A 20,002-nucleotide genomic window follows, 5' to 3' on the forward strand; every position below is an offset into this window, starting at 1 on the left:
CTCTACTCCTTCCTATAAATATGAACATAAACTAAAACATAAACAGTATATTACTAAGTTGTGTTACTGTATGGCTAGAATTTTTTCCTATAGTTTAATAATAGGATTTCAGTAGTCTGCACAAAGGAAACTAGAGCTGCTCATCAACCACTCTAGAAACAGAATTTTGTATTTCTTTAAATTTTCAATTAAAAAAAAAATGCATTTTAAGTAAGTATTGGAAAGTTGAGAGGGGAGAGAAAAATAACCGCTTCAGGGAAAAAGTTGTTCCCTGTTCCAGTGAGTGTATGAGGCAGAAGCTTACTACAGCTTTCAATTGCACACTGTGCATTAACTTCATAACTTTAAAAATATTCATCTAGGATGAAAAGTAGGCATTCAACTGACAAAGCAAGCCACATGCCTTATTTACAAACAATTTAGTCCGTTTTTGTAGGGTATAAATTTCCAAGCAGTAGGAAAAATGCTAACCATCTCAAATCTTACTGATTCTCTAAAAACGTATAAAAAGAGAGGTGAAACTTTGAAAAAGTGTATTGCAAAACTCTGCATTGTGAACAAATTCAACAAAGCAAGCCTTAGAAACAATTTCATACTTTTTAACTCTTTTGTTGTCATCTTATCTTAAATATAAAATGCAAGTGGATTGGATGATGTCCCTGATTTTTTCCTAAAGTTAAATGTAACGCAAGACAGGAATTACTTTGTTTCATCTCCTGTACCTATGAAGAAATGGATGGGAAGAGAGGAAGAAAAACATGGTGGATAACAAGAGAATTACTGCAAAAATATTTCAAGTGAAAGAAGCTTTTTTTAAAACATGTTAAAGCAATTTATTCAATTAAGAACTGCCAATATGGCATTCAGTGTTGAGAAACTGTGTTTAAGTTAAGAATGCATCTGTATTTGCTAGGTAGAAAAATCAAAGCTGGTATACCTACCAAAGACCGCCGCATCTGCATCAATATACTCATAAAGCAATCAAAGCTGATCATCCCTTCTGGGCTTTGCAGCATCTTGGTCTTCTCCATGCTGTTTACTACAGCTGAAGCACTTAATGCCATTTCTATCCATTCAAGAAGGTATCGCAGAGAACCTCGCTGGGCAGCCAAGCCAAGAAGCAATTCAGAAGCTAATCTACGACCTAAAGTATCTGCCCCAGAGTTTGGAATTGTCACTCCTTTAAGAAATGTTGTTACTTGTGATAAACAGTCCAACCCCATCGGTGGAATTTTGCTTTCATTTGCTAAAGATAAAGGTGGTAAAGAGCTCACAACTTCTATTGCAGTATGGATAACATCATTGCAGAGACTGAGGCCAGGTCCCGATGCTGGCATCATCCAGCTTTGTCTCAGCAGTGCAAACAACAAGCTTAATCCAGTCCGTACCCCCATTTCTATAAGTGCATCTGTACTCGACCGAGGACGTTCACTGACAGAATGCACATCTGTTGATCCAGAACTGCTTTCTGGCGAATGCTGCTGTTGTTTCACCTTACCCTTATCATGGTATTTATTAGAAAGTGCATAGAAGACACGCTGCAATACAAGGAGACGTTTTCGAAGTGCTCCAGCAAATGGAGAGTCTGAGCACACCATCTTAGCCAGTGCCAGCTGGCTGCTAAGAAGAGCATCCAAATAGTGGTCCTGTTCATCGCTAGATAGAGATTCCCGCTCAAAATCCGGAAGCTGAGGTCCTTTGAGGCACAGAACCTGCTGGGGCAATGGCACTACTTCTTTATTGCTAACTAACTTAGCGTACAAGATAGAAACTCCCTCCCTTGTTGCAATAGATTCACTGTCTTCTGTGATCCAAGAGCTGTTTAGATGTTCAAGCCATTTCAGCTTCACAGGTGGGACCATAGCTGCCATGTTGTTTTACTCTTTTGCCATTAGGCCTAAAGATGGAAAAAAAAACAAACACAAAAAACATGTGAGTATGTGTGTATTATTATCTACTAAACTTACTAATCACACAGTAGGACAAATCCTAATAGATCATTAATAAAGCAAGCAACAAAAAAGTTTAATCACCAAAAATCATCAAAGTTGCATCATTTTGTCCATATTGCAAGAATCTGGAATTCAGAGCCAATACTAATAGTTCAAGAGTACTGTAAAAACAACATTTTGCAGATTAATTTTGAGCTTTGTTTTAAGCAAGTACATGGACATGCAATTTCCTTAACATGCTGTAAGAACTGTAGTAAACATCTACATATTTTCTAATTCCACATGCATAAAAATAAACACAAAGCAAATTTAATTCTGCTATAATTCAATGAAAGTATACTTCTAAACCTTTTGGGGAAAATAAATATTCTTTTTGCAGACAGGACAATGACCTCAACAAATGCACAAGATCATACACAACTGAGCACAAGTGAATGGAGTACCAGTGTAAAACATGACAGTAAATAAGACTACCAATTCAGGCCATAAGTAAATGCTCAACCTGTCAAGCATACTCTAAGTCCTGCTGTCACAAGCCATTCTCTCCACTTTCTACAGCAAGCTAGAGCTTAAAACTTAAAACTCAGGTCAGAATGTTAAAAGGAAACCAGGACAGATGATTTTAAGCCACACAAGGGTGGCACATTAGGAAGATCCGATTCATTCAGTGAATAGGCTCTTCAGAGCCAAATACGCATCACAGCTACTCCAAGTAAATTTAAAGTATCAAATATTACATATTACATTATATTAATATATTTCATAATGTGTGACTTTGAGAGCATTCAAATCTTTTAGGAAGGATTTTAAGGAAGGGATCACTAACAACATGGAGGTAAAATAACAAATTTCACAACGAAACACTTTTCCAGGACGGTTCTAACTTGACAGCTTCCACGATTCTTTCAAATCAAACACGTCAGTGAATTTAAGAAATCTTTTTCTGCTGACAATTTTAGGGGAGGAAAAAAAAGAAAAACATATTACACCCTTTTATATAGGTTCAAATTCAATGAAGCATCATGAATGAATTGCTACAAAATTCCTGTGATTCTGATGGTTAAAATGCAATTCCTTGCCACATACCACAATGCTTTTTTTTTTTTTTTTTGGCTGGCACTAGCCCCTAAAATCCACCTCTCTTCTCCTTTCTGCACCACCTGAACCCAAGTCATCCTATGTAGCTAAGTGGAAAGATTCCTTTTTTCCATTTAATTCCCTCAAGACACAGAATAGGGTGTGAGTTCTACATAAACAGTCGAAACCTCAGAAAATCCTTGTGTGAAACTCAAATGCTTTGATATCAACCCACTTACAACCCATCTTAAGTGAAAGGTAGTTTTCAGACTAACAGTTAATTAGAAGGGACAGCATCTTTTGTTCGCTGTTTTAAAATTACAGTTCTAAAATAAATGACCAAATGCAAAAATTACATTTAACCATCTTACAGAAACTCAGATCTTTTTGAAACTTAATCTGACTGCATCAACTTTCAAACTGAACATGGCAACACGTTTAAAATGTGCAAACCCTTTAGAAGGGAGTATACAGTATTGGCATAGCAGACTATTTTCTGTACACATCCTTTCTCTTAGGATGACATACAGTCTTGTAGTCCCCCAATGTTCAGTAACAGTAAATGTCTTAACCATACCTCTCAAAGTGGAATTGTAACCATTAAAAATGCTCAGAAAGGCATCTTTTATGGTAAAAAACATACAGTATCATTAGACAATGCTGTAATAAGCTAATTTTAAAAATTAAGGTGTCAAAAGTTTATAGAGGAACTGTATGTTCTAAAAGAAGTTACATATAGAAGACAAAATTTGGAGGAAGAAGAAACAAATCAAGTTAGTATCTAGTTAAATTTCACAGAAATCATTCTTTATCTTGAAACCAACAATTTAATATTTTGATGAACTAGTTGGTAAAACAATAACAACGCAAAGTACAGAGGCACCTCTATTGCTGTAGACAAGTATGTCACATGGAGAGAACTGTATGCAAATGAGAAGTAATAAGACTAACAGCTTGAAATTTAATATTAAAACACGCAAGCTCACACAATTGTGAATAAAAAAAATCTCCCATAAGTAGAGAACACATAACTTGAAGATGCAAGAAGTAGGAAGAATCTACTGACTCACAAACGGATTATGAGTCATGAAAGAGACCAAATACTTGCCTGAGTGGCATTAATGAGCGTTTCCAGAATGATTTGGGAAGGACAGGGTAAGGGAAGCATTTTTACACAATGTTACAAAATGCTAATCAGTTGGATGCCAGCTGGAATTCTGGAAATGATTTCTGTCACTGATATCCTGACAGCAAAAAAGACTGACACTGGATCATGCAGAGAAAAAGACTATTCTTCTGATCTCGCCTGAAGAGAAGACTAGGATTGTGACCTTTTAGCATAGCAAATCAAAAAATAAAGAAACAAAAAAAGCTCACAAGAACTGCTACAACAAATTTGGTCAACAAATTTGGCAAAGAAAAGAAAGAGGGTGAGGGGAGTGACTAAGTAAGGAAAAGGAGAATACAGGCATAAGAACAAAATGGTGTGAAGCAATCACAAATTAATTAAATCTGAAAGCCTCCTAAATCTGTTCCCAGTTAAGTTCTGCAATGACTCTTTAATATAAGTAGACAACACTTTTAAAATGGAGTACATGTATAATTAATTTTGGTATACAACTCAAAGAATTTTCGTAGTCTCGTATTTCATTCTGCTACAGAAATATTTATTTCAGGCTAACAAGATGATCTTCCCTAACGAGCTTTCTGTTACAAAACTAAATCCTAAGTAATCTGCACCAAGAACACAAAGTCAAATTTGTTCCAATTTTGCTATATTTAGAGTTATATATACATTTTAGTTATTTAGAAAGTGCCTAGTGCTGTCCTACTGACTGCTTTCTGACAGACAGATGAGGATGTATAGGGAAACACTGATATTAATGTAGCTATGCAAAACCCTTTTTTGTCATGACGCACAGCATCTCACCATAATTCACTTCTTCCAAGTATTACAGAATTGTATTTTATCATTAGCAACGACATTTTTATTTGACCTGGTTACAGTTTTCAAAATACATACAAATAGCATTTACTTGGAAGACAGGTAATTCAAGGTTCAGATGTGGAGAAATAAAATATTGCAGAATTGTTAAGTATCAGCATTACAATGATTTATGCCTGCGCTGAATCATGCAGTGGGTGACCATGCTCCTGCATAGTCGTATTCTTCTCCTCTAGGATAAAGAATACTTTATCCTATACCACAGAGTAGCTTTTCTGACCAAAATGTAAACTGCTGAGCAGCTCACACCTCTCATATAGTAACAAGAAATTCTACGGGGAAAAAAAAAACAAACAAACAGTAATCTTCCCAAAAAACGAAGTGACATCTAGAACTCCCATGTTTTAGAGCGGAGAAATGGAAGTTACGAGTATTTTCCAAAAATTTATTCCAACCAACCCCATGCCACTGGTACCATTCCAACCAGTATGCCACTGGTACCCAGAGCCCAGCTGCTGCAGAGAGCAGTGTTTGCACTGTCTGAAAGTGTTGGCTTACATGAAACTCAGCCGAGATACAAGCAAAGCCTGCACTAGGAGAGCTTCTTAGCAGGGTTACTAGCCCAAGCCCAACACCACGTTTATGCAGTCATGCAGTTTTCAAGTTCCAAGCTAGTTCACAACTTTCACAGCAGCATGTACAATAAAACTTTTAAGTTTGTTCCGTCTCATTATTTCCTTTCATCTCATGATTTCAGGCTGTTCAACCAACACTTAAGAATAAAAAAATGAAAGCCACGTGGTTTTGGAGTAACTCGCTTTCAGAATATCCACTTAATTACAAATTAAGGAACGGCTTCATTCCCAGATCTTATCCATTGTTCTGGATCCCAACCCTGGCATTAAGCAGGAGAAATCTACAGAAGAGTGTTAAGTGCAGTCTGCACTCAGAATGCCATTTTTATATGCACCCCATATAGTTCAAAAACTGTCTACTTTTGTCTTACTATTTCTAGTGTTCCCTTGCAATCTAGAGGCATTTTATTTTGTGTTTTGCAAATGGATTTAGGATATTTTTTTCTAACTTCAGTGGATATATTGCAATTAAATGGGTATTTTTGTGTTATCTTGCTTGCTTAATATTTTTTTACACTTCCATAAATACAGAATTTTCAGTAGACAGCTTTTGAACCCAACAGCAAAATCCTAACGCAGAAGAACCGCATGCAGGGGAAGTAACAATGAAGCCATTAAAAACACCAGAGTTCCTTAGTTATTGTTTATACAACAATCCATTGCTGCCAAGGTAAAAGCATTGATAACATGACAGAAAACTTGTCATTCTGAAAACGAAAGCTGAACTTGAAAAACTTCTCCCATACAAGAAGGCACACCGATAGCAACCACTGAGTCTAAGGTTCTTCTAAGACTGACAAAATGTAAGAAATGCAGTGGAATAAATCTGAAGGTAACTAGAACTGCCTTTATAATCTACTAACTCTGAATTCCAAGATTTTTGGTATATGGTCAGAAAGCAATCTAGAAAACCTCCGTGTAAGAGCTGATTCAATGATTAAAAAAAATTATTCTAGGGACACGTCTAAGTAAGTAGAAACACTAATTATGCATACCTGATGAAGGAAGCTTTGTTACACGAAGAGTAAACAAGTAACACTGAAGATAGCAAAGCAAAAACATAAGCATGAAACCACCTTCAGCAAAACCTCTGGTAAGGTCAAAGGTCATCTATGTTTCTCATAAATATTATATTGAGGAAAGAATTCACGTATTTCTCATGCAATTTCACAGCTGCCAAGAAAGGAGCTTTTTTTGAGTTTTCCTCAACAAGTGCTAGGAGGAAGACTCAGAAACCTATGAATACTACTGGCAGTTCAAAAATAAAAAGAACTGCTGCCAAGCAGAAGATGAAGGAAAAGGGATTTGCCCGCTACCCTCTTACAAACTACTGCTAAGGTTGAGGGGAAGTGATGCTGAATAGCTTTGTGAGTCACAGGCAGTGCAGTAGACTCTACAACTAAACTGATTAAAAAGCTTAGATTCATCAAATACTCTGCTAGAATATTTGCTGGATGAAGAACAAAGCTGTTAATTACCCTTCACTTCAACTGAGACACTAAATGCTATTTTTTTTCCTTTTAGGTCACGTGAAAGGGAGTGAAAAGAAAAGAACCTTAAAATGAAACCTGTAAAAACAAGAGAAATATAATCAAGGTGGCTTTTTTCCCTGAGCTAAAAGGAAAGTAGGATATTTAAATAACAAAAGAAAATATGTTTAAGAGAGCTCTCCATATTTCCATATTTCATGAAACATGGAACTTAACTAGAGCATAGGCAAAAGTGGATCTTTTATTCTCTGCATCAGTCCACCATTTAAAATGCACACACCAAAGAGTAGTCCACAACTTGCAAAGCTGTACCATGAAGCATGGGTCATCCCCATGTTTTAGCTTCGTGTATAGAAGCACAAAAGAACAAACCAGCTCTCTGGTCTGTTCAGAACTTTCCCCATTGTATCTGGTGAGACCCCACCTGCAGCCCTGCATTCAGTTCTGGGGCCCCCCACGTAAGCAGGACATGGACCTGCTGGACCAACTCCAGAGGAGACCATGGGGATGCTCAGAGGGCTGGAGCACCTCTCCTATGAAAACAAGCTCAGCGAGTTGGGATTGTTCAGCCTGGAGAAGAGAAGGCTCTGCTGAGACCTTAAAGCAGGCTTCCAGCACCTAAAGAGGGCCTACAGGAAGGCTGGGGAAGGATTCTTTGTCAGCGAGTGCAGTGATAGGACGGGGGGTAACAGCTTTAAACTGAAAGGGGGGTAGACTTAGATTAGATATAAGGAAGAAGTTCTTCCCTATGAGGGTGGTGAGGCATTGGCACAGGTTGCCCAGCTGTGGATGCCCCATCCCTGGAAATGTTCAAGAGCAGGCTGGATGGGGTTTGGACAGCCAGGGCTGGTGGGAGGTGTCCCTGCCCACAGCAGGGGGCTAGAACCAGGTAATCAATCCTTAAGGTCCCTTCCAACCCAAACCATTCATTGATTCTGTAAACCAAGTATTACCTGTAACCAAACATACAAATTACCACATGCTACACCACTCAAGCTGTAAGCTCAGGATGAAGTTTTGACAACTTGCAATAATTAGTAAGCAAAAAAAGTACATAAAAGGCTGTATTTCTAATGCAATTAGATTGAGTTAATAGAAATTTTGAATATTATGAAATTATATAATTAAATGGCCGGCGTGCATTTTCATGAGAACGAAAAAACTCAGAGAATGAAAGTTCAACATTAATGTAATTTCTCCTTTTCCTATATATTTCTGTTCATCTATTTACTTACATGATGATTTAAAGAGCTTCTTTTTTAGACAGTGCTACATCTAAGGAAAAATAAAGAATAAATAAAAAACCATGACCCTGCATATATTTGGTAGCAAAACAGAGTAAATGCTAATAATATTTAATACATTTATCATTTTCCCCTTTGAGTTAAAATATAGTGAAAAAGAGGAAAGGTACTGTATTTCTGGGGAAAAAATGAAGCCTGCAGTGGCCTACTAAGCCTAGAGAATTTAAAATATTCAGTGTTATTACAAGGCTTTGTTTTCTTAAACTGGAAATGATTCAGCCTGAAATCAGACATCTGTAACAGTTCTCTTAAAATATTCATTTTTTTGAGATCTAAATGTGCCTACATTAACTAATAAACCACTTGCATTATAATGTGGAAGGCCTTTTGTCTTCATTAAGAACAACAGATTAAAAAAATTCAGCTTTAAGTGAATCTTAATTTATATCACTAATAATGTAGGCCAAACAGTAAATACTTTTACAGAGGAAAAAATTTATTTTTTCTACCTAAATAATAACTATACCTGTATCTTAAGATGTAAATAATGTTCATCTCTTCATCACCATTGCAATTTAAACGTTCAAACACTAGAACTTCACCTTGCAATTAATCCCAGCTTGTTTATTTCCTACAGTACAGTTTATTTTACACAGCACCATGTCAATGACTGCATGAATGTATGAACAATACTCTGATGAAAAATTGACGTAGCAGATATAACAAGTATTTCACAACAAATATATTATCACACATACATTTTTTGGATGTATTTATAGTAAATACTATAAATGTTAACAGTATTTCATGTACATGCATCTGAAGCAGAAGTAAGTTTTGGTTAATATTTCTTCTTTTCTTTCCAAAGGGGAGTATTTCTTTCAAAATGTTGCAGTTAATATCAAGAAGTAAAAAGTATGTAAAATGTGTTTTTGAGTATGTATCTATACAATGTGCCATACAAAAGTTAAAATGGGACTAGAAAGTAAGTTTTCCAGCCAAATATTACCATCTCCTAAATTACTAGAATGTGAAAAAAGCAACCGGTTAAGAGTTCTTATAAATGCACTTAGTTAGCTCAGACGACTGTCAAATCCCTAAGATATTTTTTTTTAAATTCCCAAAACTGTAGTAAAAATCTAAGATGTTTTTGTTTCTTCTCACTTTGAGGTAAGTGGGACAGCTTTGATCAACTTCAAATACACGTATAAGAACCACTCACTAAAGGAAAAATTAAATAAATAAATAAATAAGTTACAAAATAGGTTATTAATAGAAATTCTCAATTTCAACACAGTCAAAGGACTTCCGAATGTGCAAAAGGCATGTAAATATTCCTTTATTCCAATACAGGGAGAGAAGGTGGATTTTATATATATTTTTTTTTATTATATATATATATATATATATATATTTTGTTATATATATATAACAAAAAAAAGAGGACTTCTGCATGAGGTTGAAGGTCAAAGCTGAGCTTAGTGGGAAAGACTGCTCCTGGACAGCGTGTATACTCAACCTCTCAAAAGTAATTTCCATAGTCTCACCTTTCCAATTCAGCTTGGAAATTATAGGAGATACTTGAATTTGTCATCAAAGAACTGTTTCCATGCAGCTGAGCAAATTTATCCTAATATAAGTAAACAGGAAGTTCCCTTCTTGGATATACATGAAGGTTTTGAAAAGATTACTAAGAAGGTGTTGTTGTATATAGATCTAAGAGAAAGATTAATCTGAAAAATAAAAGAAAGATGGAGACTGCACAGAAGCCACAGGAACTGTGACTTACAACACGCACTGTAGCTTCTTTTTGAGGGAGAAACAGGACAACAAGGAACCGCTCTACCTAGGGAACACCAAAGAGAGAACTCAGAGAACTCTTAATTTCCTGCAGGAAGAGACTTGGGTATGACAGTTGAGGAAAGAAAAAGTGGTATTTTTAATATTTGTGTTTAAAGAAGGTTTTCTAAAGATTGTTAACAAGTGGAAGACAGGAATATTATCTTATTGGTTTAGAAAGCAAAGAGGGTAACAGTACAATTTCCCCATACAATTTGTTTTTTCCAGTCCTTAGCAAACATACACAACTCATCAGTGAACAGAAACCACCTAAAAAATGTGGAGGTGAGGAATTGATTTTAGGGCTTTTTTTTTTTAATGTATATTATGTTCTCCAACTCAGTGCTTCTACCTCATTACCAAATGTGTGCACTCATCACATTCTATCAAGAATTTTGACGATAATAAAAGCCTACAGATAGAGGAAGGAAGAAGGTATAGCTGTGCCCAAACCACTAAAAGGAAAAACTGAAAATATACACAACCAACTCAGAAATGTAGTTAAATCAATGTAGCTAAATCAAATATACAGTGATTTCCTGATGTTTGTGTATACCTGAATCTTCCTGCTCAATTGTTGTTTTACAGCTTTGTGCTTTCCTCCCTGCTTACAAGACCTGAATAAATAAACATCGTAATACAGGGATAAAAAAGCAAAATGGACCTTACATAAAGTGTTGTCAAATGGACATGATAAACAGTGAGAATGTATTTTAACCTAGTCTGTAGATATCACTTGTCCAGTCCATGGAGATTTTAAAACTTGTAAAAATGATTCTTCAACTAACACACTTGCAACTTTCAAAGCTTCTTACAGCTCATGAAAGCCTATCCCTCCCCTTACTTTTCTTTTACTTGTAGTAAGACTTTCCGATAAGCACACTTGGATTGCATTTTTGCAAGCCTGCATGCAAACAGAACTCAGAGCCCAAATATTTTCAAAATTCCAAGTAGATTTAAGAGATTTTGCAAGAATTTCTTTGGTAATCAAAAATACTAGAAACATCATTGCTTGTAAAAGATCAATCTCTTCCACTGGCATCTCAGTGTAAGTTACACAACTGAAGGAAGGTTTGACTATCAGGTTATCATCATAAACTCTTACGATTTTACATGCATATAAAGCACAGAAGCCTCTTCTTACTTGAAGATTTGGAAAATGCCATATTCTTCTGCTCAGAAAAATCACGGCATGCCAGCCAGAGAAATAAGAGAAAAGAATTGCGTGTTACAGGCAGCAACACTACGGCTCACCAGTAATTTAGTACAATGTTTCTGGAGGAAAAAAAAAAAAAAAAAAAAAAAAAAAAAGATAGATGATATTATTTGTAATTATAAAGGGATTTGAGCAATGCTTATAATGGTAGAAGAATGAAACTTAACATTCTATCCAAATTTTACATTAGCTAATTATATTTCTCCCTAGAGTATCAACTGAATAAAATGTATTACTATTCACTTCCTGTATAAATAATGTATTACATGTAAAACAATTAAAAATTGCTGCAACGGTCTACCCCCCAAAGGCCAGAAAACAGGCAGAGCTAGGAAGTTATTTTAGCATTTATGAAGGGCTAAGTTATAATACTGCCTGTCAAAACCAGGATTAATTTCTGGAAAAGTATTTGCAAGGTAACAAAAACAAACAAACAAAAATCTAACTATGATCCAGAAGCTTCTACATTCTGGAAAGACTAAGACAGCACCATCTGATCAACCACAATCTGCATAAATTAAGATACAATGTCTTCACTCAGTGTGAAGAAAATACATTTTCTTAAACCAACGAATCTAGGACATGCACTAAAGATACTAATATGGTCAGAATTTAACAAAGCCAAATGTTATCTTTTTTTTTTTTTTTTTTTAAACGTGGTCTGACTACAGGGGGAATCAAGCACAGACAAAAACAATTACTCTGGCACAAGCTAAGTGCTCAGTCTCTTAGAACTGCTACAAAAATAGTTGAAAGCTCTTATTTTCTGCAGACCTCTTGAAAAACTGCCTGTAGCTACAAGGTTTCAACCCTTAGACCTCCTAATAATCAGAAGTTCTCACAGTTTCACAAGTGCTCACTCTCCTTTCTGCAACTAACAATTTCAGTGAACTCTAAGATGCTGATGGCATCTATTTTAAAGGTACGTACCTACAGAGGCATGCAACACTAGAAGCTAGAAGTAGGCACCGTCAAATAAAAGGCAGCAACCACCAAAACTAAGGAGCACACCAGGAACTCACTGTGACACTCACATGCCTGGATTCTGTTTACTGCCTCGCTGTAATGATACTATCTTTCTCCAATGGATTGGTAAATATATTTTCTAAATTGAGTCCAAGAAAAGCAAGGCTGTAACAAATATGCAAATTAGTGTTTTTCTGAAGAATACAGCTCCTCAGCGTGTGTTCACTGACATAATCTTTCTCAAGTTTACAGGAGTTTCATTTACTATTTTCAGCATGAGTAGTGCTAGAGTAAACTATGCTAGAGGTACTTTAAGCATGATGTCACCTGGGTGGTTTCTGTCAAGGATTAGAAAATTTAGCATTTCAACAGATGGCAGTCAGGGTGCACTACAGCTCTTAGTCTTGGTAACAGAAATTTAATCTGTTTTTGCAACTGTGAGAAATAATTTATGTGGATAGGATAGAAAAATCAAGCTTTTTGTGCCTTACACAAAACTCAAAAAGAAATTCACAATCAGATTAATCAGGTAATTCTACTAGCCCATTAAGAAAATAATCCAGTTCATTTTCTGAAAGTTAATACTGATTGTTCAATGGTAACACATTTGTACTGTTTAAAACTTCCTTTTTCTCCAATGTTAATTTAGGTAAGTTCTGAAGAAAGCAGAAGTCTCGTATACATAGCTGATCACAGGTCTGGAACAGTTAATTTATTTTAAATATAACTGAAAAACTGATGCAATAGGCTTTTATTTACTGCCTCACTGTGATAATATACTTCAGTTACAGAAGTGGAATCTCTTCAAACTTGCAACATACTAATTTTGTAGCATGAGCACTTAGAACCCTTACACTATTTTATATTCATTCAAATGAATGTAACATTCTTGCCACTAAACCTAAGTCTTTACCTAAATCTACTAAATTATTATCTCAGTGTTCTGAGCAATTCCTAACAAGGCTATGATGCACAAAAGAATATGATTATTTTTATTTCTTCCCTGCACTGTCAGCTGAAACCAAAGACTCTCTCTTTGCACACCTCTGATCATCAATTTCATCCATCCTTCTCCTGCTCCCTCTATTGCTGTTTGATCATTCGCACTGACACAATGACGTACAGATGCATGTCTCTATGTCCATCTGCATGACATCTCCAGAACTGAATGCGGAATGCAAGCTACTGATGTATCTTGAATTTATACAGCCGAAGGGCTGTTTACTTGTTTTGCCAAGTTCCAGTCCTAACAGTTCCTAACATTTCACAGAATGCCATATCACCTCAACTTTTTCCATTCCTCTTTTTCATGCTTCTTACTTAAGAGGCCCACAAAGTCCCAGTAAGAGCCATGCTTCATGTTACCAACTGTTATGATGCTGCAACTTTTGCAATTCTTAACTGAAGTTTTACAGTTTTAATGTACAAATAAAAGTTTGATTTTCATTTCTTTATTAATAAAGGCATATTTTTATTTTATAACATAGATAAGGTATATATTTGCATGCATTACACATTATTTTTACATTTATATGGTTTTATTCATTTATATACACATACATATAAATATATTACTTCACGTTATATATATGTGTACACATACATATGTGTACACATATATATAACATACATATGAACATAACATACATGTGAACATACATATACATATATGTATGTTCACATACATATATGTATATTACATTCCTTAGCAGCAGATACCAGGGCTCCAAACAACACTTTTTTCTTGAAAGACTTATTCAGAAACCAGGAATATATAAAATTAATTAAAATCCTGCCTTCAAGAATAAATTAAATGCACGATTTCAAGCAGGAATCTTTCCCAGGCACATTTTGCTTTAATGTGAACAACAGCACGAAATTAACTAACTCAACAGAACCCCTATAAATTCTTACAGGTACTGAACTTTCCTTGAAGTACCTAGTTTCTACATCTCTGAAAGTAAGAATCTAGACAAGAAAATCTCAACAAATGCAATGTGTTTTCTGAAAGCATAAAACGATACAGCTACTAGACAAAGAACTCCCAACTCATTGATTCAGAGGACAGAAATGAAACACAGGCTGGCTTCATTACAGTGGTTTCTGAAGAAAGCTACAGAAATTTCTGAAGACTTCAGCTTAGCAGGAGGTAACTACAACTACTGCAGAGGTATTGCAAGATACATGTATAAGAAGTTAATATAAATGACTATTTTGTAGCTCTACTTAATTTGGTGGACCCCCACATCTGGGTTCTCTCAAATCATTTGAACTGCCTACAGTGTGCATCGATGACATTATACAGTTCCAACATGAAGACCATGACTTCCTTATATACCGTGAAGTGCACTGCAGACACAGACACTTGCAGATTCCTCAGCAATTACCATAAGGACAGAGTTCATCTGTCTTTTCTTGTAGGCTAACAATGTAAAACCTTCGAACACAAAACCTACAAGTTCTTCAATACTGCTCATAGCCAGGGTGAAATGTGATTGTTCAAACCAATACTATTACTACAGGCCCTTGTATTTTAGTCACACCTGTAAGTACTGCAGACCACTGTACAAGACAATGCTACTGAAATGTTCCTTTTGGACAAAATAATCTACGCTCATCATCATGCCAGATGTGAGGTGAATGGGAATCAACAGTCATGGGAACAAAATGGAGAAAAATGATAAACTATTAAATACTAACACTGAAGAGAAATAACTATGTAGGAATAAAGAATTTAAACTAAATAGACAAAAAGAAACCTTAAAAGTAGGAAACAAAAAAAGGAGAGATGTAAGATAATATGAGATAGACAGTAAAACAATGAAAAAGACATGGTCTCCTACAAATCTGGAGCAGCAAGACAAAAAGTACAAGGAATCAAACTAGGAAAAGCCAGGAAGAAAAGCTGTTACAGCAAATCGGTTTTCTTTCATTAAAGAAAAACAAATGTGACAACGGAATACATACTAATATTAAATGATTTGGTGGATGTCTCTCTACTGGTCGCAACATCCGTCATCTTTCTTCCTTTCTTGTATTAGGCTTCTGCTCAGCAGACCGAAACCAAGTTACTGATATTCTAATTCAGATTATTTCTGCAACCAAATATCACCTTTTCTTTCTAAACACTAAATTCTAACTAGCTTCATAATATTTGCCAGCTAAGCCATGCTGAAATTCTAATGATACTCCAACTGGTCTTTCTTCCTTCATGATTTTCAGTTGTTTTAAGACTGTTTATTCCTTCGGTATCATTCCTACTCTTGGAAATAATGTAATCCTATGCTTTTAGCTGGTCAGTTCCAGCTACTGTTTAAAACTCTTTAATGAAGAATAATTGTATGGCAAAGTTTGCTTCTCGTAACCTCTAAAACAAAAACAAAGAACAGATAAAATAATGTATATTTTATTTCTTTTAAAAACCCTGAAAGGAGGAACACTGTTTGCACTAACAATTCTCTCACAGCATATGGCTATGACTTGAAGCAGAGGCAAACAGTATGACCTCCAAAAGTGACTTAAAACCTCAACTATTTGATGGTCCTCTTACCGTGTTTTTCAGTCACTTCTATCTCTTGGAATACAGGGAGAGGCTATTCTATTTTATAATAGAATGGAGACCATTTTTACTTCATTACCCGCAAATACCATATTCAAAAGAATAAAAAACTCAAAGCTAGTCTGGAACTTATACGCAGAATGAGCAAATTTTTCACTTTGCATTAATATTTTCATTTCTTGACTCAGTATTCCTAGCATAAGTTAACTCAAAACCAAACTTTTGTTGTATATATTTGTGCATTTATAAGGAAGTGTTTGATGTTCGAGGATGATATTTCTGTATTATGCAGTGCTGGCAGCAATAATAATAATGCTAATATCACTCTTCATGAAGACTCAGAACTGTTGGCTGTTCTTTAAACAGTACACTAATTCCAGCTCCCAGAAAGAACATGACTGCTTGAGCCACCTAAACGCACTCCCAACTTACTTGATGACATCAGGTCAATCACAACAGGCAGTCACAGCCATGGAATATACCTGGCCAGTTCCCAGGCCACAATTATACTTGCTGTTGACTGGCAAATTCCATAGCCACTGGGTTCCAGGCTAAACTTTTTTTTCAACTTCAGAAGTTACACAGGTTACTGGGAAGGTACTACGCTGCATAGTAAGCATCTGCAGCACACTACCAGCTACTTTAGCAGTCCTCGAAAAGGAGAGCTCCGTGTTCTAAGGGCAAACTCAGATGTTTCAAGGGAGAAAACACCTAACGGATTTGAATTTTAGAGATGAATGTCACCACTATGGAGAAGGAAAGGAAAAAAAACTGCCAGCAACTTCGGGGTTTGAGTACTTCTGAGAACTAATCATGAGAAAGAAACATAAGCAACAGAGTACTTATCATTCACTAACATTACTTTGAAAACAGGAAGTTAAACACATAATAGACATATGCACACTATATTTAGCTAAAATATACTAGTGCAAGATTTAAAAGAAAAAAAAAAACTTTCAAGATAAGTATCTCTATGGTATCTAAATGAAGTCAATTTTATTGAACCGATAATGACTTCATAACAACCTACAATCGGAACTCAAATGTCTGTTCCACGAAAGTCTTCTCAAAATCCATATAACCTGGCTCCTTCCCTTGTAAGTAGAACAGGGATAAGAGTGCTCTCCTACCCCATGACAATTACAAGAATTACATTAGTCAAACTGAAGGAAAGACAGGAATACTGAAAACGAGCCCTAAAGAAGTATTCAAATGTAGATTTTTTAATTTTACTACCAAAATATCACGACTAATTTCACACATGGGTTTTCCCCATCTGTAAAAACATTCCCACTATCACGACTACTTTAAACCGTGCAAAGCACCACTGCGCTGTTTCCTTCAAAAAATAACAAAATTGTCTACCTGAAATCATGAAAGACAAAAAACAATTGAGATTTTTAGTCAGGCTGCTTAAAAGCCTTTCCTAATCAACCAATATCCATTTATTTAATTTCTGAAATAGAAGAAGGAAAAGCTTTCACTAGGAAACTACTGTTCAGTTCAACGACAAAACGAATTTAAAAATGTGTGATTCCCACCAAAAGTAGTGACAAATACTTCATAACCCTATTATTCTTCAAAAACAACCAGATAAACCTTACAGTACTTCCTTTACAGAAACTGCAGAGCAAGATTTCATTCCCCTTCCCCTTTGACTCCCAACAAAAATACGTGATTAACATTAAGGCAATGAACAAAATATACACAATACATTTAAACAAGAATGTAAGAGGAAAGTCTCAAATGTATACAGGTCTGCTTATACTTGGAGAGAAGGAGCCTCAAGATATTTCATTCTAAGGGAGAGACAATCACTGTGTGTAAAGCCACCTAAAAAATTCCTTCCAAGTGCAAGGACAGAGACTGGCCATGCCCTTCTTGGGTCCTATGGCACTTCAGTGTTGTGCAGCTTTGAATCTTTCATACAAAACCAACAGATTCCTCTTAGGATACTGGAAAGCAGTAGCAGGCTGACCAAGTATACAATCTACCTTTCCAGATTAAACACCTATTAGATTTTTCACATGATTATCTGAGACTCAACCCTGATATCCTAGTCTCTGTAATCCCCCATTCCTAAGCAATGGAGATGATCACAGAATGGTTTGGACTGGAAGGGACCTTAAACATGACCTAGTTAATATGGTACGTCAAAGGAGTAGCATTAAATTCAGGATGTGTAAATGTACAGCTTCAGGTTTTGTTGTAAGTTAACAGAATGCTTAGCTAGACTACAAATTTGATCAAGATCACAACATGATATGTACATATGTGCATACATCATATGGTCCCAGATAAAGAAAATTAAACAGTCCATGAAGTAACAATCCGCTTAAATATGTAACATCAAGAACAGGTCTGAAACTACAGAACGTGAAGATGCTTTTATCAAGTCCACATAAGCCTCTCCTATGCAGTTTGTTAAAGGGAGAGACCGTAACAATAGGGTTCTGCCCCTAATGAACATGAAAAGCTGATAGTATAGAAAATACTCTACCTACTAAAAGAAAATAAACATATGCAGTTAAAAAAAAAAAAAATCAGTCTGCTAGAACATCATTTCATAATTCAAAGTAAGTCATCTCTAAGTAAAAGCATCTGCATCATTTTTCAGTATGGCAAATGGGAGCCAGCAAATAAGCCATGTGGAGACAATGTAGTTCAGGTGACAGGTCAGGAGATGCACAGAACACCTAAGGTCACACAGTTGACAGAGGCCCACATGACAAATTTCAGGCAGTATTTTGCAAGGCCAACCAGATACACCTAGGACATGCAGCCAGCGATGCACGTAACACACAGCCACGCTACAACCGCATTCGCGGGGCTCAAGGGGAAACAGTGGGCGCTCCGAGGCTCCCCGCTGAAGCAGCACACGGATTCTGCACGGCTTATGCGAGCTCGAAGGAGCACGAAGAGCGCTCCCCTCCATTTCCCACAAAGGATGCAGAGGTGCCGGACGCCCGCCGCTCTCTCGCCGTCGGCAGGGGGGCACCGACCCCGGGCCGGCCCCGCCTGCCTCCCCCTTCCCTCCATCTCCGCCTGCGCGCTGCCCCGGCCCCGACCGGACCTAAGGCCTCCCGCTGCCACCGGGCGCACCCCGCGAGGCGGCCGTTGGGGGCCGGAGCGGCGCTGAGGAGAGGAGAGGAGAAGCGGCCCCCCTCCCCCCCGCTCCCTCAGGCCTCCCGCCCCTGGCCCCGCCGAGGAGCGCACCCGCCAGCCGCCCCCCAGGCTGAAGGCTCACCAAGCAGCGCGGGGGGCGGCACACCTCGGCCGGGGCCTTCCGCGGGGCCGGGACACGGGCCGGGGGCGAGTCCCCGCCCGGAGCCGCGTCCTCTCTGCGGCAGCGGCGGCGGCGGCGGCTTGTCAAAGAGAAAACATGACGCGGGCGGGGAGCGGGAGGGGGAGGGGGGCCGCCAGATCTCGCGGGGACGCGGCGCACGTCTCGCGAGAGGCCGCCGGCTTCCCCGCCCTCCCCGCGCAGGGCCAGGAGCCGCCGCCGGCAGAGCGCGGGGAGCCCGCGGCGGGGAGGGGCTGAGGCGGCCCAGGGAGCCCCGGCGGGAAGCGAGGGGACGGGGACGGGGCCCCCCTCCCCAACGCCTGTGCGCGGAGCGGTCTCGCCCCCGGCTGCTGGTGCCGGGGCTGTGCCGAGGGGCGGCGGGTGCTCGGGGTGAGGGGACGCTGAGAGCTGCTTCTGAGAGCACGCTGGGGGAACGGGGCACGGACAGGAACGGAGGCGGCGAGTCCAGCACAGGGATTCGGGGAGAAGAGAAAGGGCTGGTGTGTGTCAGGGGGCAGGAAAGGCAAAACGGGGCACAGCTGGGGAGGACAGGAGCATCCAAAAAGAAAGCTTCAGCTTAACGTGAACAGGGTAATGAAAGTAAGAGGGGCGCTGCGGTTGAAATTTTGGGTCTGAAACAGTAAAAAGTAGATTACTGAGGCAGAGTTAACACCCCAGTCAGATTGGTAAGGCCAGACTGGCAAGAAAGATTGAGAAATTTTATATATACCCTTGGAAATTGGTTATGGTCCATCAGTGGCATGATGTCATGAAGTACTGTTAATGACTTTTAATT

At 37.9% G+C, this 20,002-nt stretch overlaps 1 protein-coding gene across 15 annotated transcripts in view; it reads right to left on the reverse strand.

Moving 5' to 3' along the window:
- The window catches only part of HERC1 (HECT and RLD domain containing E3 ubiquitin protein ligase family member 1), a 102,912-nt gene extending 83,583 nt beyond the window's left edge, over positions 1-19,329 (reverse strand). For all 15 annotated transcript variants that reach the window (XM_027466644.3, XM_027466642.3, XM_027466636.3 and 12 more), the window contains exons 1-2: positions 19,171-19,329; positions 942-1,897 (exon numbers count right to left, since the gene is read on the reverse strand). In XM_027466644.3, coding sequence (XP_027322445.1) covers positions 942-1,871 — 930 coding nt within the window. In that variant the 5' untranslated portion in view covers positions 1,872-1,897; positions 19,171-19,329. The remainder of the gene's footprint in view (positions 1-941; positions 1,898-19,170) is intronic.
- Between the last annotated feature and the right edge of the window lie 673 nt (positions 19,330-20,002).

The sequence above is a fragment of the Anas platyrhynchos genome, chromosome 11 (assembly GCF_047663525.1).
Source record: "Anas platyrhynchos isolate ZD024472 breed Pekin duck chromosome 11, IASCAAS_PekinDuck_T2T, whole genome shotgun sequence".
NCBI classification, from domain to species: Eukaryota; Metazoa; Chordata; class Aves; order Anseriformes; family Anatidae; genus Anas; species Anas platyrhynchos.